This window comes from Amphibalanus amphitrite, unplaced genomic scaffold (assembly GCF_019059575.1).
Source record: "Amphibalanus amphitrite isolate SeventyFive unplaced genomic scaffold, NRLGWU_Aamphi_draft 000784F_arrow, whole genome shotgun sequence".
Classification (NCBI taxonomy): domain Eukaryota; kingdom Metazoa; phylum Arthropoda; class Thecostraca; order Balanomorpha; family Balanidae; genus Amphibalanus; species Amphibalanus amphitrite.
This window is the reverse complement of record NW_024882278.1, coordinates 71,458-95,130: the sequence shown is the minus strand read 5'-3', so window position 1 is coordinate 95,130 and position 23,673 is coordinate 71,458. Positions and strand designations below refer to the sequence as shown.

At 49.1% G+C, this 23,673-nt stretch overlaps 1 protein-coding gene across 4 annotated transcripts in view; it reads left to right on the top strand.

Moving 5' to 3' along the window:
* LOC122366101 (protein EFR3 homolog cmp44E-like) overlaps positions 1–23,673 on the top strand; it is a 60,047-nt gene that overhangs the window by 14,914 nt on the left and 21,460 nt on the right. For all 4 annotated transcript variants that reach the window (XM_043337933.1, XM_043337930.1, XM_043337932.1 and 1 more), the window contains exons 3-9: positions 862–989; positions 2,422–2,572; positions 3,211–3,363; positions 3,703–3,806; positions 5,172–5,339; positions 5,730–5,808; positions 22,945–23,080. In XM_043337933.1, the coding sequence (XP_043193868.1) occupies positions 862–989; positions 2,422–2,572; positions 3,211–3,363; positions 3,703–3,806; positions 5,172–5,339; positions 5,730–5,808; positions 22,945–23,080 (919 nt within the window). The remainder of the gene's footprint in view (positions 1–861; positions 990–2,421; positions 2,573–3,210; positions 3,364–3,702; positions 3,807–5,171; positions 5,340–5,729; positions 5,809–22,944; positions 23,081–23,673) is intronic.

Sequence of the window (23,673 nt, the reverse complement as noted above, 5' to 3'; positions counted from 1 at the left end):
CCGCCCGAGTGGAAGTTCCCCTCTATCCCCGGTGGTGGTGACGGTGATTCACCACCGCTGTCACCAGTCACCAGACACCGTCCCAGTCCCTCTCTCGTCGTCCACGCTTACATTCGTCCTCACCTCCCAGACAGCACCAGTGGACACGCTCGTGTTGGCGTTGCAGACCCCTCGCCTGAGGGGTTCGTCGAAGACCATGTTGTGCACGAATTCCTCCGTGCACTGTGGGGATGTAAACCGATTAGAGTGCAGGTGTTGTAGGCGTACTTCCGAAAACCGATCGATAGCTTATATGTTTGACGAGGAACTGCTGCTGCTGACTTCGTATGAGTTCAGCTTTGAGGAATGTGTGGGTTGATGCGGCAGCGCTAAAAGCCAATGGTTGAACATATGTCAGCTTTCTTCAAAACAGACTTCCAAACAAATCGGTTAAAAAGCCGGATATGTTCGATTCTCAGCATTGCGTATCCGCTTTGGCTTTTATAACGTCTTCCAAGGCTGACTTGACGTTCGTCAAAATTCGTAAGCCTTAAATGTCATTTCGGTTACATTTGACAAATCCATAATGACGAAGACATTTAGCGGATATTGGATTTATTTTGATCATGCTGTTGTCATTATCCCGCATCAGAAAGCTTGCAGCTGCAGCTGATTACAACTTCACTCTGCCTTCCAACTTTACGACGTGTGTGCACCACAGCTCTACCTACCTACCTCCTCTCAACCCTATCACCCACTGTTTACATACCACGGCTCAAAGCAAATTTGTTTTTAATCACCTACCTTCAACACCTCGTCACTGCTCATTTCCAATCAATCCACTGATGTCCTCTGCTGACATATCACTTTTGTTTTCCGCAGGATGGGCTGGTCAAGTCGAACATGAAGAAGCTGACCAACTACGTGCACTTGTCTCCGGAAAAGTTGGACAGGATCGGAGAGTACCTCGAGTCGAGGGTCAGCCGGGACATCTACCGACGGCGCACCGGGTGAGCGGACGGGTATCGGAGAGAGGAGGGGTCACAGGAGAGGGGAGTGGAGAGGGAAGGTAGTTACGGGAGAGGGGAGTGGAGAGGGAAGGTAGTCACGGGAGAGGGGAGTGGAGAGGGAAGGTAGTCACGGGAGAGGGGAGTTGATAGGGAAGGTAGTCACGGGAGAGGGGAGTGGAGAGGGAAGGGCGTCACGGGAGAGGGAGATAATCACGGAAGCGGGGAAGGGTCATGGGAGAGGGAATGGAGTTAAACGGGTGGGAGAGAATCATGCGAAAACGGAAGGCTATCAGCACTGAGACTTGGGAGTTGAGGGCTACAGGATTGGACGGATTTACGGGAATAGTGTCGTAATTCAGGGAGTAGGGAGGGAGGCTTGGCTGATCCGTATGTGATGTTACGAGTGTTAGGTCTGAGTAGTGGACAGGGAACTACAGCAGCCCAATAACATCACCCGGCAGAACAGATAGCGGAGGGAAACCACCGACCTCAATTCCAGACTGTCCGGTCTCCTCGGAATAGTGTGCCGACATGAATAACCTATTCACCACGTCTGGGGTGTTTCCCCCGGGAGCCGGCGATGAGCTCTGCGCTGTTCACACCGCGGTATTTGCGCCGTATATTATGGCGAGTGTTAGCACTTAGATGGTGCCAGCCCGCAGAGTGCTGCCTCGTGCGAAATCGGGAACGTGCCTGCTTTATTGACAAGCTGTATTTTTTTCCAGAAATGGCTGTTTGATGTTTGATACACTCTCGGTTCATTGATGGTGTGTGCTTGAATGCAAAGCAAATCAGATGCTTTTACGCGTTTTACGTTTGAGTGCCCTTTTTATGAAAAATATGATGTTATTGATTTTAGATGGCTTATCGACGCAAATTAAATCGGTCCATCTTTCGCGAGGTTTCAGCTGCAACAACAACGAAGCCAGCTGCAGCTGATGTTTATTCATCAGTTCATTTATTCTGGGGTGTTTCCTGTGGTCGTATCGTCCCACTTAACCCTCTCCTCGTCTGATTGTCTGTCTGTCGTCACCTTTGACCCTTGACGTGCCCCGATAACAGTTGTGTTTTGCGCCGCTCTGCCGTTCCGGAGTTTCTCTCATTCCAAGTAGGTACACTTGTGTCTCCCAACACTCAAGTTAGTACCTACCCTACGACCTGAGGTCGCTGTTTCGGTCGCCAATATATTCCGATGACAGTCCACTCCACAGGGTTTAGCCATGTTGCAGCTGTGTCCTGCATAATTCAGTAACCTCTAGGATACAAATATCGGCTTGATATAACGACATTTTTGATGTCCAGCCTTTGTCATCAGAACAGCGGCGCTTTGTCGCTAGCCACCTACATATGATCGTTTATTCTTTTGATAGCCAATAAATCCCGACTCCTGGAAGTCATCATGAGAAATTACCATGCCTTTTAATCGTTCCAGCGGCGTGCTGGTCTCTGTCGAGGCCATGGACGAGCTGGTGTCCACCTGTAAACCAGAGAACCTGAACCTGTTTGTCGAGAGCTTCCTGAAGACGGTGCAGCGCCTGCTCGAGTGCCAGGAGCCCCAGATGCAGGTGCTCGCCACGCAGTCGGTAAGATACAGAGAGACAGCTACAGAATTCTTACTTAGCCTGATGGGGTGAGGGATGCGGCGTGCGAGGGGTAAGGGATGCAGTGTGCGACGTTACATTCAGTTACAATAATAAGCATCGCGCGACTTTTACTACTGTAGTTAATTTATATCGACTCTAATGAATAACGATCTGGGCAGTCGACGCGCTTTGAAGCCTCAATAAATAAACGCACAGCCACTAATACAAATATTGCTGTACTGAACACTTCAATAGGAAATCAGCTATGTCCTATTGACGCATCTATTCATGTGCCGATGTGTAAGATCCTTATTTCTTGGAGGTTCTCCTGTAATGAACAACACATTGCCTAATGCTTGCTATCTTTTTGTAACTATGAGTCACCTCGCCTGGACCGTGATGCGATTTATTTGTTTGTTCGGCTGTTTCTAGTCTGTTCGGTGTGTCTCCCCAGCACGGAGTATCTATTACTTATAGGAAAATCCGTATTGGCTCGAATCGTGGATTGGTGCGGGAAAATACGGGGTATAGTGGGTATTAGGAAGATGTCGGGACTGAGATGCGGGTCTTTCAGCGGGCATTCCCTGGTATCTGCCCTCCACTGATCGACCGCGCGTTTGTGTTGTTTTTCCTGACAGTTTGTCAAGTTTTCCAACATTGCCGAAGACACGCCGTCCTACCACCGGCGATACGACTTTTTCGTCTCCAAGTTCTCGTCCATGTGCCACTCGTCTCACGCCGATATGGACACGAGGATGGAACTGCGGACTGCCGGTCTGCAGGGGCTGCAGGTCAGGGCTGCAAGGGGAGGGCTGATGGGGGAGGGGGCTGCGGGTTAGGGCTGAGCGGGCTATAGATCAGCCTGGGCTGTGGAGACTGTGGATCATAACTGAGAGGAATGGCGGGTTAAGGCTGAGGGAACTGCAGTTCAGAGCTGAGAGTCGCGGCAGACTCTGCGGGTTACGGCCTATGTAGAGGTTTGTAGGGTAAATATGTGTGAGCTGCAGGGTAGAGCGGCTGAGGCTTGCATGGGTCACAGCTCCACGCTTGTGTGTCAGGACGGTGCGTGTCTCCGTTACCGTGCCCTCCTTCCCCACCGCCATTTTTTGACGCCACTGACTGCGTTTTAGGGAGTGATAAAGAAGACCGTCAGCGACGATCTGGTCGAAAACATCTGGACCGAATCGCACATGGATAAAATCATTCCCTCCTTGCTCTTCAATATGGACAAGAGGTGAGCTTTGGCCGTCTTTATAATTCCTACCATACAATAAGGGAAATCACGTGTTGTCAGAGTTAGTTTTCCCATCAGTCCGGTTGCGATCGGTTTGATGTAGATGTTGCAGTTTCCACAACCCGTAGAAACCACATTGCCTTTGCAACGGCATTATTGTTTGATGAATAATGGATAGTTGTATGGGAGATTTAGATGTTTGCGAATGTTCTTTGATCGGAAACCATCCATAGGGCATAGCCTACCGGAGTTAACCGGCGTTGAACAATCTGGACGCCACTGAATTCTCATGGAAATGCTGGGAATAAAGGCTGTATTCACAGTTGGTTGAGATAACTCGCTATGTCTTGTTTTTGTGCCGACGTGTGTTCGTTTCTTGAGTGACTGAGTTTTATTGCGTTCATGCTGATTCACTCGATAATTTGCCGGTGGAGTGCAGTCGGGTGAACATTATAGGAGTCGGTGGTAATATCGCATCGAATGGCAACTATAGTTTAATACCCGAGAGGGGTTCCCTCTCATGTCTATTCTTATCGCATTGTCCGTTCCACTGCTCTCCAGTTTCATATCTAGCCCAGTGCGTCCTTTGTAAGATATGTAGCCGGTTCGATGTATTGACCGCCGTCCCTCAGACGTATGTGGGAGGGACGCCCCCGATCTCCCCGACACAGGCTCCCACCCAGCCTCTGAAGCCTTTCGTGCCCAATCGACCGCGTCATTGGCCGTTCAATGTTTCATGTCAGCAGCTGAGCGGGTGGCAGCCGAGCCAGCTGTTCGGCGAAAATGGCTGATGGGATTCCATGCCGCCAAGTCAAAGTTGGGTAAACGGCTACACAAGTACAGGAAGTGAAATTACCGATCGCTCTTTGTTTGAGTAGTTACCGGTTGCAAATGAATGCAGCGAGTCAAACGAAGTTCGGTTTTATTGGCAGGCGTTTGTTGTATATGACCTTCAAACAGCGTTAACATTCCAATAAGTGAACACGAGTTGGTTATTGTCTTAGAAAGGCCACGCTCTCGCTAAACTCATTTAACAAAAGTTTTCCTGAAGTTCATTTCAAATAAATGCTCTTTGTTCTCCTGCCTTCGATAGAAGATCGGAAGAAGTCCGCTGTGCATTTATCTGTGCAGTTTGCCTTCATATCATGGTAGTTTAGTGCAAGAATGTATAATTTACCATACTTTGATTCAAGGCGCTTTTCTGTATAGCATATATTGACGATGCACGAAACAAAGCAGTGTTGAATACAAAATCTACCCGAAACTCTTGGCTTTATCCTGTAGTGCCACTTTTCACATCCTATTCACGCTACCCTGTTCAGTGTTCACCATCCCCCTATGCTCACCGTGCGCCCGTTGCCACAGCAACCAGCCGTCGGCAGCGCAGCTGACCACGGAGACTGCCGTGACCTCTGCCAACCGTCCGTCGATGGGCGGCGGGTCGCCACCCGAGCTGGCGGAGACCTGTCTCAGGCAGCTGGTCGGACGAGCTTCGTACGCGCATATCAGGAGATTCATGAAACCCGTGCTCAGGTATGTGTGGATGAGTGGTGCTGGTGGGACGTGAGAGGGTTTGTTGAGGGTTTGAGGCTTTTTTGAGGACGGGGAGCATCGTTTGATTAGAAATAACGAACGATTGAAGATGATAGCGCGTTATTAGGCCGATAGTTGGGCTGATAGGACCGGACAATGTGCGAATTGAGCGCCTTTGAGCTGTTTTTATGCAAATATTGGAATAGCGTCCGACGCGGCTTCAAAGATGATGTTAGAGGACATCATTTGACTCGTAGTTGCACCTCACCACCCAGCATAATTTGGCGAGCGGCTATCACCTGTATTTGTTCGAGTTATGTTTGTTCTCGACACCGTGTCCTGGTATGTTTCTCACTATGCTCAGCGTCTGACTGTGGTCTCTGCTCTCAGACACCTGGACAACCACGGTCTCTGGGTCCCGAATCAGTTCGCCGTCGAAACGTTCAGGGTCATCATGAACTCTATTCCGGTGAGTGTTACCAGGGCTACGGCGAATGTCTGGCATAGGACATCCAGATTACGTATGTAATCCGTGTGATTTACGGAATTATCCGAAGGTTGGGACTTTTCAATTAAGAACAATCACTATTCTTTAGAATTGTGATTTTCTATTGAAAATCCCAACCTGAGCTACCTCTCTAGGGGGGTGTTTAGCGTTTCTGCCGCGATTTGGGTCATTTTGATCGCCGCCGAAACGGCTCGGTAGATTTTCTTGCCATTTTCAGCGTTTGGTCCCGTGTGGGGGAGCTACCGGCTGGTACCGGTCGCTTGAAATATAATTAACCCGTTTTGGGGTAATCGGCACGTGCATTTTCCCATAGGGTTAACATGGGGAAAAATTAAAAATGCGATTTGCGCAAAATCTGTTCAGTAATATTTGTCCACTTTTTTAGGGTCAGTTCTTGGGCTGGCACCTCACCTTCTGGGGGTAATTATTTAAAAATCATAGGGTACAGTTTCGGGTAATCGTGACGGACAGTTACCCCATGTTGAGCCTATGGCGATTTCGAAAAATTATTTTCAAATCGATTTTGCAAAAAATTTCCACGTTAGATTTTGAAAATGTTCCAATATGTTGTGCCCCGGGGTGTCGGCTACCACATGGTATGGGTCAGATATGGGGCGATTGAAAAGCACGTGCCACGTGCAAACGTGTTTGATGGGGTAACCTCCGGGAAAATCCGACATTGTCCAACTGGGGGTCCTATGGCGCGGAAACGACTTCATCTAGCGACACCAAATCAATGCAGCCGGTGAGCAGATGAGTCCAGCTTGTCGCACCAGTGGTCACGTGGCGCACGTGCTATTGCACGTGCCGTGGCACGGGGTCAATTTTTGTTCTTAAATACACCAACATTGTGAAATGCAAGGAATGGGGGAAATAGCCGTCAGGCCGTCAGTTTTTATGATAGAGTCGATCTGAAAACGGGTGTAGACACAGAATGAACGGCGCTAAAAAACTGCTATCTCGGATTTTTTGTAAAACGAAAAATTTAAAATTCTAGGGAAATTATATATTAGAAAGGTGAAATTTCCCTAAATTTTCCCGTTTTTCAAGTTTAGCCGTCCACTGTTCAGTGACGATGACACCGGCCGGGGTCATCTTTTACATGCTAATGGCCACGTCGATGGGTCATCACGTGGCGTGAACGGTGAAGCTGTCAGAGGTCCGGCACGTGCCACGTGGCCACGTGTTTGAGTCACGTACCTCCCAGATTATCGTGTGTTTGCCGACTTGTGGCCTTATAGCACGAAAACAGCACCAGTCAGGAAGCCTGAAAGGGCACAATCGGTGAGGGGACAAGTCCTGCTTGTACCACCGGTGGTCACGTGGCACACGTGTTCAGCTGGGCTCCTCCTTTGCGGAGATATTTTATCGTGAAATATTCAAATGTCCATAACTTTCTCAAATATGGTCCGATTGGGTTCAAATTTGGTGGGTGGCTGCATTGTTAAGCGTCAATGACAACTGAGCCGCGTTTGATGCACCGCGCCACATTTGTCATTATGCGCCATAATCGCCCGAAATCGCAAAATGTTTGTAACTTTGTCAAACATGATCCGATTTGGATTCAATTTTGGGGACGGATGCACAACACATACAAAGGACTGCCCTTGCCGCAATGCGCCACAATTGTAACAGTGCGCCATTTATGCCGCAAAACGCACCAGTCCACAACTTTGCCAAATAGGGGCAACACTATTCGACCGCCACCCTTGCAGCATTCTATAACTCAGGAACCACTGGACCGATCGGGATGAACGAAACACCATTCGAATTAGGGGATACGATTTTGTCAGCCGTTTCGATGATGATGACCTCAAGTGACCTGCACCTGGGTAACCTCAAAAGGTCAACTTGGCATTAGCCGTTTTCACGACGGGCTATCCGGCGAGTGCACCTTATTTGACCAAATCTGCACGTAATCTCTGGTGCAGCAAATATCTTCATTTTATGAATTTATAATTTTAATCGATGATACTCTCTGATATGACAAAGCAGGCCTAGGTATAAGTAATTATTGCAACCCTAGCTGATAGCTACTAAGAGATACACTGAACCTAATTTGACCAAATCTGCACCTAATCTGCACCAAATGTGTATCAGATGGCCGTCGTGAAAACGGCTATTGACGCGCCTATTGCAGCCATTCTATAACTCAGGAACTACTGGGCCGATCGAGACGAAAACGCCACCAGTCGACTCAGCGTATGCGATTTCATCAGCCGTTTCGAAAATGGTGATCTCAGCCTCTCAGGTGACCTCGGTGACCTTGGGAGGTCACATGACCGTTGTCGCCTATGGCAGCCATTCTATAACTCAGGAATAACCGAAGGTTGGGACTTTTCAATTAAGAACAATCACTATTCTTTAGAATTGTGATTTTCTATTGAAAATCCCAACCTGAGCTACCTCTCTAGGGGGGTGTTTAGCGTTTCGGCCGCGATTTAGGACATTTTGATTCCGAGAAAAACGGCACGGTAGAATTTTTTGCCATTTTCAGCGTTTGGTCCCGTATGGGGGAGCTACCGGCTGGCATCGGTCGCTTGAAATATAATTAACCCGTTTTGGGGTAATCGGCACGTGCATTTTCCCATAGGGTTAACATGGGGAAAAATTGGAAATTTGATTTGCGAAAAATTTCGTCAATTATATTTGCTGATATTTTTAGGGTCGGATCTAGGGCTGGCACCTCAACTTTTGATGTTAATTATTTAAAAATCATAGGGTACAATTTCGGGTAATCTTGACGGACATTTACCCCATGTTGAGCCTACGGCGAATTCGAAAAATTATTTTCAACTCGATTTTGCCAAAAATTTCCACGTTAGATTTTGAAAATGTTCCAATATGTTGTGCCCCGGGGTGTCGGCTATCACGTGGTATGGGTCAGATATGGGGCGATTGAAAAGCACGTGCCACGTGCAAACGTGTTTGATGGGGTAACCTCCGGGAAAATCCGACATTGGCCAACTGGGGGTCCTATGGCGCGGAAACGACTTCACCTAGCGACACCAAATCAGTGCAGCCGGTGAGCAGATGAGTCCAGCTTGTAGCACTGGTGGTCACGTGGCGCACGTGCTATTGCACGTGCTGTGGCACGGGGTCAATTTTGGTGCTTAAATATACTAGCATTGTGAAATGCAAGGAATGGGGGAAATACCCGTCAGGCCGTCAGTTTTTATGATAGGGTCAATCTGAAAACGGGTATAGTCACAGAATGAAGGGGGCTAGAAAACTGCTATCTCGGATTTTTTGTAAAATGAAAAAGTTAAAATTCTGGGGAAATTATATATTCGAAAGGTGAAATTTCCCTAAAATTTCCCGTTTTTCGAGTTTAGCCGTCCACTGTTCAGAGACGGTGACACCGGCCGGGGTCATCTTTTACATGCTGATGGCCACGTCGATAAGTCATCACGTGGCGTGAACGGTGAAGCTATCAGAGGTCCGGCACGTGCCACGTGGCCACGTGTTTGAGTCGCGTACCTCTCAGATTATCGTGTGTTTGCCGATTTGTGGCCTTATAAGCACGAAAACAGCACAATCCAGGAACACTAAAATGGTGCAATCAGTGAGGGGACAAGTCCTACTTGCACCACCGGTGGTCACGTGGCACACGTGCAAATCTGGGCACCTCCGTTGCGGAGATATTTTATAGTGAAATATTCAAATGTACATAACTTCTTCAGTTTACGTCCGATTAGGCTAGAATTTGGTGGGTGGATGAATTGTTAAGCGACATGAACGAATGCGCCATGTTTGTTGCAGTGCGCCACGTTTGTCTCAAAGCGCCATTTTTGCCGCAAAGCGCAGAATGTGCGTAACTTTGTCGAACATTGGACGATTAGGATGCGCTGTAATTAAGGGATGGCTGCTTAAACAGCAGATATGAATGCACCACATTTGCCGCAGGGCGCCATATTTGTCTTAATAATGCGTCAGTGTTTGCGTTTTGCCTACTGCGGGCGTTTTTTTGCGGCGGTGTTTGCGTTTTTTTTTTCGGTGTTTGCGTTTGACGGCGGGCGGCCGTTTTTGCGTTTTTGGCGGTGTTTGCGTTTGGCGGCGGGCGGCCGTTTTTTGCGGCGTTTTGCGGTTGGCGGCGGGCGTGCGTGCGTTGCGGGCGTTTTTTTGCGGCGGTGTTTGCGGTTTTGCGGTTTTTGTGTTTGGCGGCGGGCGGGCAGGCGATGCGGGTGTTTTTGCTGTTTGCGTTTGGCGGAGGGCGGCCGTTTTAGCGGCGGTTTGCGGCGGGCGGCCGTTTTTTGCGGCGTTTTGCGGTTTGCGGCGGGCGGCCGTTTTTTGCGGTGTTTTGTGGTTTGCGGCGGGCGGCCGTTTTTTACGGCGTTTTGTGGTTGCCGGCGGTCGGCCGTTGTTTGCGGTTAGCGGCGGGCGGCGGGCGGTCGTTTTTTTTTTGCAGCGTTTAGCGCTTTGCGGCGGGCGGCCGTTTTTGCGGCATTTTGCGGTTGGCGGCGGGCGTGCGTGCGGTGCGGGCGTTTTTTTTTTTGCGGCGGTGTTTGCGTTTTTTGCGGTTTTTGTGTTTGGCGGCGGGCGGGCGGGCGATGCGGGTGTTTTTGCTGTTTGCGTTTGGCGGCGGCGGCCGTTTTAGCGGCGGTTTGCGGCGGGCGGCCGTTTTTGCGGCGTTTTGCGGTTTGCGGCGGGCGACCGTTTTTTGCGGCGTTTTGAGGTTTGCGGCGGGCGGCCGTTTTTTGAGGCGTTTTGTGGTTTGCGGCGGGCGGCCGTTTTTTACGGCGTTTTGCGGTTGCCGGCGGCCGGCGGTTATTTGCGGTTAGCGGCGGGTGGCGGGCGGTCGTTTTTTGCGGCGTTTAGCGGTTTGCGGCGGGCGGCCGTTTTTGCGGCGTTTTGCGCTTCGCGGCGTGCTGCCGTTTTTTTTACGGCGTTTCGCCGTTGGCGGCGGGCGATGCGGGCGTTTTTTTTGCGGCGGCGGTGTTTGCGTTTTTTTGCGGTGTTTGTGTTTTGCGGCGGACGCGCGTTTTTTGCGCCATTTTGTGCGTTTTTTCTGCGGTTTTCGGCGGGCGGGCGATTTTTTTTTTGCGAAGTTTGCGTTGGCGTTTTAGGCGTGCGTTTTGCGCGTTTTGCGGTGTTTGCGTTTGGCGGCGGGCGGGCGGTTTTTCACAATTAAAGTCCCAACCTTCGGATCCGCAGTGCTGTTCGACAAGCGCTGCCCGGGCCTATCCGAAGGTTGGGACTTTTCAATTAGACAATCACTATTCTTTAGAATTGTGATTTTCTATTGAAAATCCCAACCTGAGCTACCTCTCTAGGGGGGTGTTTAGCGTTTCTGCCGCGATTTTGGTCATTTTGATCGCCGCCGAAACGGCTCGTTAGATTTTCTTGCCATTTTCACCGTTTGGTCCCGTGTGGGGGAGCTACCTGCTGGGCAAGTTACAAGAAATATAATTGACACGTTTTAGGGTAATCGGCACGTGCATTTTCCCATAGGGTTAACATGGGGAAAAATTAAAAATGCGATTTACGGAAAATCTGTTCAGTAATATTTGCCCACATTTTTAGGGTCGGCTCTCGGGCTGACACCTCACCTTTTGGTGTTTATTATTTAAAAATCATAGGGTACAATTTCGGGTAATCGTGACGGACAGTTACCCCATGTTGAGCCTATGGCGAAATCGAAAAATTATTTTCAAATCAATTTTGCAAAAAATTTCCACGTTAGATTTTAAAAAAGTTCCAATATGTTGTGCACCGGGGTGTCGGCTACCAGGTGGTATGGGTCAGATATGGGGCGATTGAAAAGCACGTGCCACGTGCAAACGTGTTTGATGGGGTAACCTCCGGGAAAATCCGACATTGGCCAGCTTGGGGCCCTATGGCTCCGAAACCACTCCACCTAGCGACACCAAATCAACGCAGCCGGTGAGCAGATGAGTCCAGCTTGTCGCACTAGTGGCCACGTAGCGCACGTGCTATTGCACGTGCCGTGGCACGGGGTCAATTTTTGTTCTTAAATACACCAACATTGTTAAATGCAAGGAACGGGGGAAATAGCCGTCAGGCCGTCAGTTTTTATGATAGGGTCGATCTGAAAACGGGTATAGACACAAAATGAAGGGGTCTAAAAAACTGCTATCTCGGATTTTTTGTAAAATGAAAAATTCAAAATTCTGGGGAAATTATATATTCGAAAGGTGAAATTTCCCTAAATTTTCCCGTTTTTCGAGTTTAGCCGTCCACTGTTCAGGGACGGTGACACGGGCCGGGGTCATCTTTAATATGCTGATGGCCACGTCGATGGGTCATCACGTGGCGTGAGCGGTGAAGCTACCAAAGGTCCGGCACGTGCCACGTGGCCACGTGTTTGAGTCGCGTACCTCCCAGATTATCGTGTGTTGTCCGATTTGTGGCATTATAGCACGTAAACTGCACCAGGTAAGAAGCATGAAATGGTGCAATCAGTGAGGGGACAAGTCCTGCTTACACCACCGGTGGTCACGTGGCACACGTGCAATTCTGGGCACCTCCGTTGCGGAGATATTTTCTGGTGAAATATTCAAATAAACATAACTTTGTCAGTTTATGTCCGATTGGACTAGAATTTGGTGGGTGGACGAATTGTTAAGCGACAGAAACGAATGCGCCATGTTTGTTGCAGTGCGCCACCTTTGTCTAAAAGCGCCATTTTTGCCGCAAAGCGCAGAATGTGCGTAACTTTGTGGAACATTGGACGATTAGGATGCGCTGTAATTAAGGAATGGCTGCTTAAACGGCAGAATTGAATGCACCACATTTGCCTCAGGGCGCCATATTTGTCTTAATGCGTCAGTGTTTGCGTTTTGCCTACGGCGGGCGTTTTTTGCGGCGGTCTTTGCGCTTTTTTTCGGGGTTTGCGTTTGACGGCGGGCGGCCGTTTTTGCGTTTTTGGCGGTGTTTGCGTTTGGCGGCGGGCGGCCGTTTTTTGCGGTGTTTTGCGGTTGGCGGCGGGCGTGCGTGCGTTGCGGGCGTTTTTTTGCGGCGGTGTTTGCGTTTTTTTGCGTTTTTTTTGTTTGCGGCGGGCGGGCGGGCGATGCGGGTGTTTTTGCTCTTTGCGTTTGGCGGCGGGCGGCCGTTTTAGCGGCGGTTTGCGGCGGGCGGCCGTTTTTTGCGGCGTTTTGCGGTTTGCGGCGGGCGGCCGTTTTTTGCGGCGTTTTGTGGTTTGCGGCGGGCGGGCGTTTTTTTTTTACGGCGTTTTGCGGTTGCCGGCGGCCGGCCGTTATTTGTGGTTAGCGGCGGGCGGCTGGCGGTCGTTTTTTGCGGCGTTTAGCGGTTTGCGGCGGGTGGCCGTTTTTGCGGCGTTTTGCGGTTCGCGGCGTGCGGCAGTTTTTTGCGGCGTTTGGCGGTTGGCGGCGGGCGATGCGGGCGTTTTTTTTTGCGGCGGCAGTGTTTGCATTTTTTGCGGTGTTTGTGTTTTGCGGCGGACGCGCGTTTTTTTTCGGCATTTTGTGCGTTTTTTTCTGCGGTTTTCGGCGGGCGGGCGATGGTTTTTTTTTTGCGAGGTTTGCGTTGGCGTTTTAGGCGTGCGTTTTGCGCGTTTTGCGTTGTTTGCGTTTGGCGGCGGGCGGGCGGTTTTTCACAATTAAAGTCCCAACCTTCGGATCCGCAGTGCTGTTCGACAAGCGCTGCCCGGGCCTATTCACGTGCGGCTCACGTATATGAATAGCCGTGTGTTTCACGGAAATATAAAATCCTGTTTAAGGCCAAGACGTCTTGCTCTTACAGAAGCTGAATGCTTTTGATCTCTAAGTTACACAATGTGTTATTGTCACACAAAGTTTTTTAGTAACACTTCATTATATCTATTTTATTCCAACTTTTTAATGTCGTCAACTATTCGCCTTTTTCGGAAAAAGGTCCGTCTGCTTTCTTCTCAACTCGTAAACTTTTGAGCTGCACTGTCAGCAGTCCATTCCTGTTGAATATTTCCTCACTCCCCAACACCTTCGGCCTCACTCCCCCCTTCCCACTCCAGTTTAACTCACCCGCCGCCCACCCGTTTGGCGCTAGCTGGTATGTTGCGTGCTAGATCCGGTCCTAATTCCAGTTTAATCAGCCCTGCTGTGGTAAGTGACGTCACACGGTGAGAAGCTAATAACCCGTCATCGATTCTGCGCCGCCGCCGCCGGTCCGGGTCTGCGGGATCGGCAGCACGGAGAGACTGTTTGTCGCCGGATGTGTTCCTGTGATTTTTGAGGATGGAGATGCTAGTACTGAGCATTGTGTTACATATGATGATGAAGATGATTAGCCAGATGCTCATTATTTAGGATCAAAATTGATAGAATAGTTGTATTACGTTTCACCCACGGGGCTTCTTCGGATACATATAGGTAAATTCAACAAATAGAACACAGAGATGCAGGCCAAGCTCAGACACAAATCATGCGCATGCAATAAATATCGTGAAAGGATTAACAGATATCTTGAGATTTAGACGAATAATAATTTTAAGATCGACCCCTAAGTGCGTACTGCGCGCTATTATTTGTCTTTGTTAATAAATACGTATACCTATTTAACAGTCGACAACACAATCCGTACTACGCGAATTACGCTATCATTCCATCTCAGAATTCGTACTACGCGCACACTAATACATACACATCATTCTAAATCACAGCTAACAATGACCTATAATACCCAATCATAATCAGTGTTCGGCGGTACAGCATATCTACAGGCGCTGCCTACTGGAGCCATCTGTTAGACACGAAAGGAACTACTGCTACTATGTAGGTATCGGTGTCATATAACGCTACCAACAGAACAAGCCAAGGAACAAGCGCTAATGTGCATATGATGATGTGTAGGGAACTGGATGGAGTAAGCGCCATGATGATGTGTTTTTGTTAAGTGCTGGTTTTTTGTTTCTTATCTCAATTGATTCAGTTATTAAAAGGTTCGCTTCGTCCTTGCATCTATGAAGAATAGAAATTTCGAAGTCAGTGTTCATCGGTTGTGCTGTGGGGTGTGCTGTCAGTATATGATCACCTAGGTCAGTACCTTTCCTTTTGTTCCTAGCGTCTCCCAAGTGTTCCATAAATCTAGTCCTCACCATGCGTTTAGTTTTACCAATGTATGTATCTCCACACATTTTACATTTAATCTCATACACAACGTTTTTGGTATGGCATCTACCTTTGAGGCCACCCTCACACGTACTGCAAGTCTTACGACACCCCCTGGGACAATCAGGGGGTTGCAGTGCAGACGAGGTCAGTTGATTTGAGAGTGTAGGTCCGCTTTTCCACGCAACTCGAATATCCAAATCTGAGGACTTCACTGCTGCGTTGACTTTACGTGTGAGGGTTTCGTCAATGTAAGGTAGAGATATGTAGGTAATATTGGGAGAAGACTTTTTCTTTTGAGATTGTTTGTTTTTATATCTGATTGCGTTTTGTATGTTACGAATCAGTTTAATCGGATAGCCGCTGGAAATGAATATGTCCGTTATTTTTTGTAGACCCCGGTCCTGTGCTGCTTTATCAGACCCCAAACGAACAGCTCTAAGCGACTGAGAGTGTATGAGGCTCCTTTTGGTCTGCATAGGGTGGCTGGAGTCAGAATGTAATATGATAGGGGCTGCTGATGGCTTAACATAAAGTTCTGTGGTGTATGCTCCTGAGGGTTCTACAGTGATTAGTGTATCAAGGAAGGGAATTTGTCTTTGTGACGAGAGATCGGTGCGTTCGAAGCTGAATTTTAGACAGGGATGGAAGCTATTAATGAACTGTATGTATTCATCTAAGTTTTGCGAGCCATGGGTCCAAATACCAAAAATATCGTCGATGTATCTAAGGTAAAGTGCAGGTTGTAGTCTATCCGATGCTAGTATGCGTGTTTCTACTGCGTTCATGAAGAGGATAGCCAGGGGAGGGGCTATACGGCTTCCCATAGCTATCCCCTGGGTTTGCTTGTAATATTTTGTACCGAAGCGTACATAGTTGTTTTCCAGACAGTGCTCAAGTAATTTTTTCACATCAGGGATGGTGAGACCATATAAGTTCACCTTTGACGAGTGGGTACGTAGCATAGCTATAGTCGCCTCTATCGCTTCTGCTGTGGGGATGTTACCGTAGAGATTGTTCACGTCTACTGTGAATGCGATGGCACCGGGTGGGAGGCCAGAAGGGAATCGAGTGCTCAGGTGTTGCAAATAGTCATAGGTGTTAGTTAAGTGGGCTGGTACTAGGATCAGAAGCTGGGTGATTATTCTCTCTAGGAACCACGAGAGCTTGTCAACTGGGTCCCCACATGCTGATACTATGGGTCTCATCGGGTTGCCTGGTTTGTGTGTTTTCGGAAGTCCATAAAGTTCTGCCGTGCGTGACTCGTTAGGTTTTAGAGCGTGTATGATTTTGTCGGGTAGTTTACCTGCCAAAGTCTCGGTGATGAGGTCAGAAGTCTCGACGTCTAGTTTTTTGGTTGGATTTTTGTCAATGGGCTGATAATCATTCACTATAGTTTCAGTCTTGTGTACGTACTCTGATTTCTCCAAAAGGACTAATCCCTTGCATTTATCTGAGCGCTTGACGATAAGGTCGTCATCATTCTTTAGGTCTGTGAGTGTAGATCTGTCATGTTTTGTGTGGTTCTGTTTGGTGTTTGATTTGTGGTGAGTATACAGACCCATTACTTTTTGTTTGAGTTTCTTCAGTGCGTGTTCTGTGACAGGGTGGGCTTGAGGTGCTTGTTTCGTGTCCGTGTCACTAAATCGAGGACGAAGCGTAACCTGGGGCTTATGTTGAACTTGACCTGGTGGTCCATGTTGTTTGTTTTTATTTTGTTGCTCGATTTCCTCCTGCCAACGTATAGCAAATGCGCCTCTTTCGAGGCCCACTTCAACGTTGTGTATAGTGTGATTGTTAATGCGTTGTGAGAGGGCAAAACTGGGACCCTTTTCAAGAAGGTTGGTCTCTTTAGAGCTGAGAGGGCGAGTTGTGAGGTTGGTGAACTTTTTAACAGTGGATGCCGGAGCTGGCAGGCCTAGCGCTTGCTCTATCGCCGGGTTTTGTTTGTAGTCGTTATCAACATCACACCTATCGCTAGAGATAGTTCCGTTCGAGGAAGTAGGCATAGGAGGTGCGCTGGTCTGCCTATACTGATTGTCACACCGTGTAGTACTATATCCTATCCTAGTCTGAAGGCCTCTGGATTTCGGGCGCGCTCCACTACCGGAGTGCTCCTGTGTGACGCTACTGGTAACGAGGACAGCTCCCTCAATGGCGTCATGCCAATAACTAGCGCCCTGCATCTCCACTCCTACCCGGTTTTCAACATGTGCGTCAAACCAAATGTCATTATCAACATCTAACTGAGAGGCAATACTCCGTTGGTCTCTGCCAGCTGCGGGGGCATCCTCTGACCGATGATCAGAGATGGCATGGTCCACAGCGTCAACGCAATGATACTCAAAGTATGGTACTGTTCCCTCATAACTACTCCCTTGGGCGTCAAACCACACTTCATCATTCAGTTCGTGTGGACCTGTTGTTACCGACACACATCCCTCTTCCTTGACGCTACTGGTCACAGTTTGTAGGTTACCATCGTCTGATTCCCCCTGTGCACTCACCCGCTTCCCAATAGCCATGGCGATGGTAGCCTTACTGCTAATGGTGGTAATATCCTCCGTGACACCAGTGATGGTAGTGGTGTCATCAGTGACGGCGGTGGCGACGTCGGTAGCGATGCTGGCACCAAACAGACCAGTGATGGTGGCACTGAGGTCACCCAGGTAACCAGCGATGGTGGTGCTGAAGTTACCGAGGCATCCAGCGATGGTGTCACAGAAGTCCCCGACGGCAGCAGCAACGGCAGCGACACCGGTGGTAGTGGAATTCGCCAACCTCGTTGGACACCAGAACTCTATGCCTGATGACAATAACATACTTGCTTCCGCCGCTGGTCCTGGCCACCTGGACGTCGCTGCCGCTTCCGCCGGTGACCTCAGTGTCGCTGCTGCTGTCGCCGGTGACCTCAGTGCCGCTGTCGCTGGCTCTGGTTACCACTGTGCTTCCGCCGCCACCACCGGTAACCTCAGTGTCGCTGCCGCTGCCGCCGGTGGCCTCAGTGTCGCTGCCGCTGCCGCTGATGAACTCAGTGCCGCCGCCACTGCCGCCGGTGACCTCGGTGCCGCCGCCGCCGGTGACCTCAGTGTCGCTGCTGCTGTCGCCGGTGACCTCAGTGTCGCTGCCGCTGCCGCTGATGAACTCAGTACCGCCGCCACTGCCGCCGGTGACCTCGGTGCCGCCGCCGCCGGTGACCTCAGTGTTGCTGCCGCTGCCGCCGGCGACCTCAGTGTCGCTGCCGCTGCCGCTGATGAACTCAGTATCGCCGCCACTGCCGCCGGTGACCTCGGTGCCGCCGCCGCCGGTGACCTCAGTGTTGCTGCCGCTGCCACCGGTGACCTCAGTGTCGCTGCCGCTGCCGCTGATGAACTCAGTGCCGCCGCCACTGCCGCCGGTGCCCTCGGTGCCGCCGCCGCCGGTGACCTCAGTGTCGCTGCTGTTGGCTCTGGTTACCACTGTGCTGCCGCCGGTGACCTCAGTGCCGCCGCCACTGCCGCCGGTGACCTCAGTGTCGCTGCTACTGTCGTCGGTGAACTCAGTGCCGCTGACCTCAGTGTCGCTGCCGTTGGCTCTGGTTACCACTGTGCTTCCGCCGCCACCACCGGTGACCTCAGTGTCGCCGCCGCTGTCGCCGGTGACCTCAGTGTTGCTGCCGCTGCCGCTGATGAACTCAGTGCTGCTGCCGCTGCCGCCGGTGACCTCGGTGCCGCCGTCGCCGATGACCTCAGTGACGCCTCCACTACCACCGGTGTCGCTGCCGTTGCTGCTGCCGTCGGGGACTTCTGTGACACCATCGCTGGATGCCTCGGTAACTTCAGCACCACCATCGCTGGTTACCTGGGTGACCTCAGTGCCACCATCACTGGTCTGTTTGGTGCCAGCATCGCTACCGACGTCGCCACCGCCGTCACTGATGACACCACTACCATCACTGGTGTCACGGAGGATATTACCACCATTAGCAGTAAGGCTACCATCGCCATGGCTATTGGGAAGCGGGTGAGTGCACAGGGGGAATCAGACGATGGTAACCTACAAACTGTGACCAGTAGCGTCAAGGAAGAGGGATGTGTGTCGGTAACAACAGGTCCACACGAACTGAATGATGAAGTGTGGTTTGACGCCCAAGGGAGTAGTTATGAGGGAACAGTACCATACTTTGAGTATCATTGCGTTGACGCTGTGGACCATGCCATCTCTGATCATCGGTCAGAGGATGCCCCCGCAGCTGGCAGAGACCAACGGAGTATTGCCTCTCAGTTAGATGTTGATAATGACATTTGGTTTGACGCACATGTTGAAAACCGGGTAGGAGTGGAGATGCAGGGCGCTAGTTATTGGCATGACGCCATTGAGGGAGCTGTCCTCGTTACCAGTAGCGTCACACAGGAGCACTCCGGTAGTGGAGCGCGCCCGAAATCCAGAGGCCTTCAGACTAGGATAGGATATAGTACTACACGGTGTGACAATCAGTATAGGCAGACCAGCGCACCTCCTATGCCTACTTCCTCGAACGGAACTATCTCTAGCGATAGGTGTGATGTTGATAACGACTACAAACAAAACCCGGCGATAGAGCAAGCGCTAGGCCTGCCAGCTCCGGCATCCACTGTTAAAAAGTTCACCAACCTCACAACTCGCCCTCTCAGCTCTAAAGAGACCAACCTTCTTGAAAAGGGTCCCAGTTTTGCCCTCTCACAACGCATTAACAATCACACTATACACAACGTTGAAGTGGGCCTCGAAAGAGGCGCATTTGCTATACGTTGGCAGGAGGAAATCGAGCAACAAAATAAAAACAAACAACATGGACCACCAGGTCAAGTTCAACATAAGCCCCAGGTTACGCTTCGTCCTCGATTTAGTGACACGGACACGAAACAAGCACCTCAAGCCCACCCTGTCACAGAACACGCACTGAAGAAACTCAAACAAAAAGTAATGGGTCTGTATACTCACCACAAATCAAACACCAAACAGAACCACACAAAACATGACAGATCTACACTCACAGACCTAAAGAATGATGACGACCTTATCGTCAAGCGCTCAGATAAATGCAAGGGATTAGTCCTTTTGGAGAAATCAGAGTACGTACACAAGACTGAAACTATAGTGAATGATTATCAGCCCATTGACAAAAATCCAACCAAAAAACTAGACGTCGAGACTTCTGACCTCATCACCGAGACTTTGGCAGGTAAACTACCCGACAAAATCATACACGCTCTAAAACCTAACGAGTCACGCACGGCAGAACTTTATGGACTTCCGAAAACACACAAACCAGGCAACCCGATGAGACCCATAGTATCAGCATGTGGGGACCCAGTTGACAAGCTCTCGTGGTTCCTAGAGAGAATAATCACCCAGCTTCTGATCCTAGTACCAGCCCACTTAACTAACACCTATGACTATTTGCAACACCTGAGCACTCGATTCCCTTCTGGCCTCCCACCCGGTGCCATCGCATTCACAGTAGACGTGAACAATCTCTACGGTAACATCCCCACAGCAGAAGCGATAGAGGCGACTATAGCTATGCTACGTACCCACTCGTCAAAGGTGAACTTATATGGTCTCACCATCCCTGATGTGAAAAAATTACTTGAGCACTGTCTGGAAAACAACTATGTACGCTTCGGTACAAAATATTACAAGCAAACCCAGGGGATAGCTATGGGAAGCCGTATAGCCCCTCCCCTGGCTATCCTCTTCATGAACGCAGTAGAAACACGCATACTAGCATCGGATAGACTACAACCTGCACTTTACCTTAGATACATCGACGATATTTTTGGTATTTGGACCCATGGCTCGCAAAACTTAGATGAATACATACAGTTCATTAATAGCTTCCATCCCTGTCTAAAATTCAGCTTCGAACGCACCGATCTCTCGTCACAAAGACAAATTCCCTTCCTTGATACACTAATCACTGTAGAACCCTCAGGAGCATACACCACAGAACTTTATGTTAAGCCATCAGCAGCCCCTATCATATTACATTCTGACTCCAGCCACCCTATGCAGACCAAAAGGAGCCTCATACACTCTCAGTCGCTTAGAGCTGTTCGTTTGGGGTCTGATAAAGCAGCACAGGACCGGGGTCTACAAAAAATAACGGACATATTCATTTCCAGCGGCTATCCGATTAAACTGATTCGTAACATACAAAACGCAATCAGATATAAAAACAAACAATCTCAAAAGAAAAAGTCTTCTCCCAATATTACCTACATATCTCTACCTTACATTGACGAAACCCTCACACGTAAAGTCAACGCAGCAGTGAAGTCCTCAGATTTGGATATTCGAGTTGCGTGGAAAAGCGGACCTACACTCTCAAATCAACTGACCTCGTCTGCACTGCAACCCCCTGATTGTCCCAGGGGGTGTCGTAAGACTTGCAGTACGTGTGAGGGTGGCCTCAAAGGTAGATGCCATACCAAAAACGTTGTGTATGAGATTAAATGTAAAATGTGTGGAGATACATACATTGGTAAAACTAAACGCATGGTGAGGACTAGATTTATGGAACACTTGGGAGACGCTAGGAACAAAAGGAAAGGTACTGACCTAGGTGATCATATACTGACAGCACACCCCACAGCACAACCGATGAACACTGACTTCGAAATTTCTATTCTTCATAGATGCAAGGACGAAGCGAACCTTTTAATAACTGAATCAATTGAGATAAGAAACAAAAAACCAGCACTTAACAAAAACACATCATCATGGCGCTTACTCCATCCAGTTCCCTACACATCATCATATGCACATTAGCGCTTGTTCCTTGGCTTGTTCTGTTGGTAGCGTTATATGACACCGATACCTACATAGTAGCAGTAGTTCCTTTCGTGTCTAACAGATGGCTCCAGTAGGCAGCGCCTGTAGATATGCTGTACCGCCGAACACTGATTATGATTGGGTATTATAGGTCATTGTTAGCTGTGATTTAGAATGATGTGTATGTATTAGTGTGCGCGTAGTACGAATTCTGAGATGGAATGATAGCGTAATTCGCGTAGTACGGATTGTGTTGTCGACTGTTAAATAGGTATACGTATTTATTAACAAAGACAAATAATAGCGCGCAGTACGCACTTAGGGGTCGATCTTAAAATTATTATTCGTCTAAATCTCAAGATATCTGTTAATCCTTTCACGATATTTATTGCATGCGCATGATTTGTGTCTGAGCTTGGCCTGCATCTCTGTGTTCTATTTGTTGAATTTACCTATATGTATCCGAAGAAGCCCCGTGGGTGAAACGTAATACAACTATTCTATCAATTTTGATCCTAAATAATGAGCATCTGGCTAATCATCTTCATCATCATATGTTCCTGTGATGTGCTGTTTTCGTACACTGAAATGATAAGGGGAGGGTGTACCTAATTAAGGTGTTTATCAACCCCTATGTGGGTTGCCGGGCATGCATTTATACATTAATGAAGGAAGCTGGTGGCGGCAACAACGAATGTATTTATAGAGCGCAATCATTGTGACTTATTGCTTTGCAAAATAAGGTACCTTTCGCACTCTGATTTTTGGGAAGTTTTTGAACCGGAGAGTAACAGTAGAAATAGTTGATGTAGAACTTCACTTCCAGTTCGATTTCCAACTATGATTCATTGATCTCGAATCATCTCGTAATGATTTTAGAATGAAAACACAAGATGGGCACACTCCCTGTCTGTTCCTATCGATTTACTTGTCAGTCCGAAGCTAAGGCTTTCCGTTTAATCATTTAAATCACCTACGAATCCGGTAGTATGGGCACACTTCCTTCATTCTCATCTGTGCATCCGTTTGCCACAGGCTAGGATCATGCATTTCATCATTCAAACAACCCGCACAAGCGAATATTTTCTCATCCGGATGCTATTCCGGGTGACCCCGATTCTGGTCGCTGTTCCGTGACGTGCCCCGATTCGAACTCACTGCCCCGAGCGTGCCACAATCACCCCACCTCCATTCTTTCGTTACCATCACCCCGCCCCTTTGCTCCTGCCCACAGACTCAACACTCATACGCTGTGATCCAGCTGCTGATGACGCACCTGGACGAAAAGTCTCGCTCGGAGGCGCCGGTGCGCACGGGGATTGCTGAGGTGTTGGCCAAAATTATCACCATCGCGGCCGGCGAGTGCGTTGGTACGTATTGGAGAGAGAGAGAGAGAGAGAGAGAGAGAGAGAGAGAGAGAGAGAGAGAGAGAGAGAGAGAGAGGGGGGGAGAGGGAGGGGGTCTGAGGGGGGAGAGGGACAGGATCGGTGGTGAGGGATGGAGGGGTGAGTTGGTTGGTGTTTTACCTCCTTGCACGTTGGTCTTATAGCTGTTTTGTTGCGGAACCCATGATCGCGAATCATCATCCAGTAGCTTATTCAGTGTTCAGGTGTTTTTGGCAAGGACTGGCAGGTTTAAGGTTTTTAGACCAACCTACTGACATACATATCGATGCGTTGCTCACTTCGGATATAACCCCATTAAAGGGACCCTCCCACCTTAACATTAGATTTGAGTTGAGATAGCCAAATTGGTGGCCATGGCCTGAAAATACCGATTTGGGCACTCACAACATCGAAAAATGCTTTAATTCGGAGATATCGAATTTCAAACTTGCAGTTTTCGGATTCTAAGGGGCTAATGCATTGGTATGCCCCCTTAGAATTTGTGACGTCAGCGGAGATCTAACGATTTTAAATCTTTTACTAAAACGTTTGGTAGCACGCGGTGGTATATGCTGCTT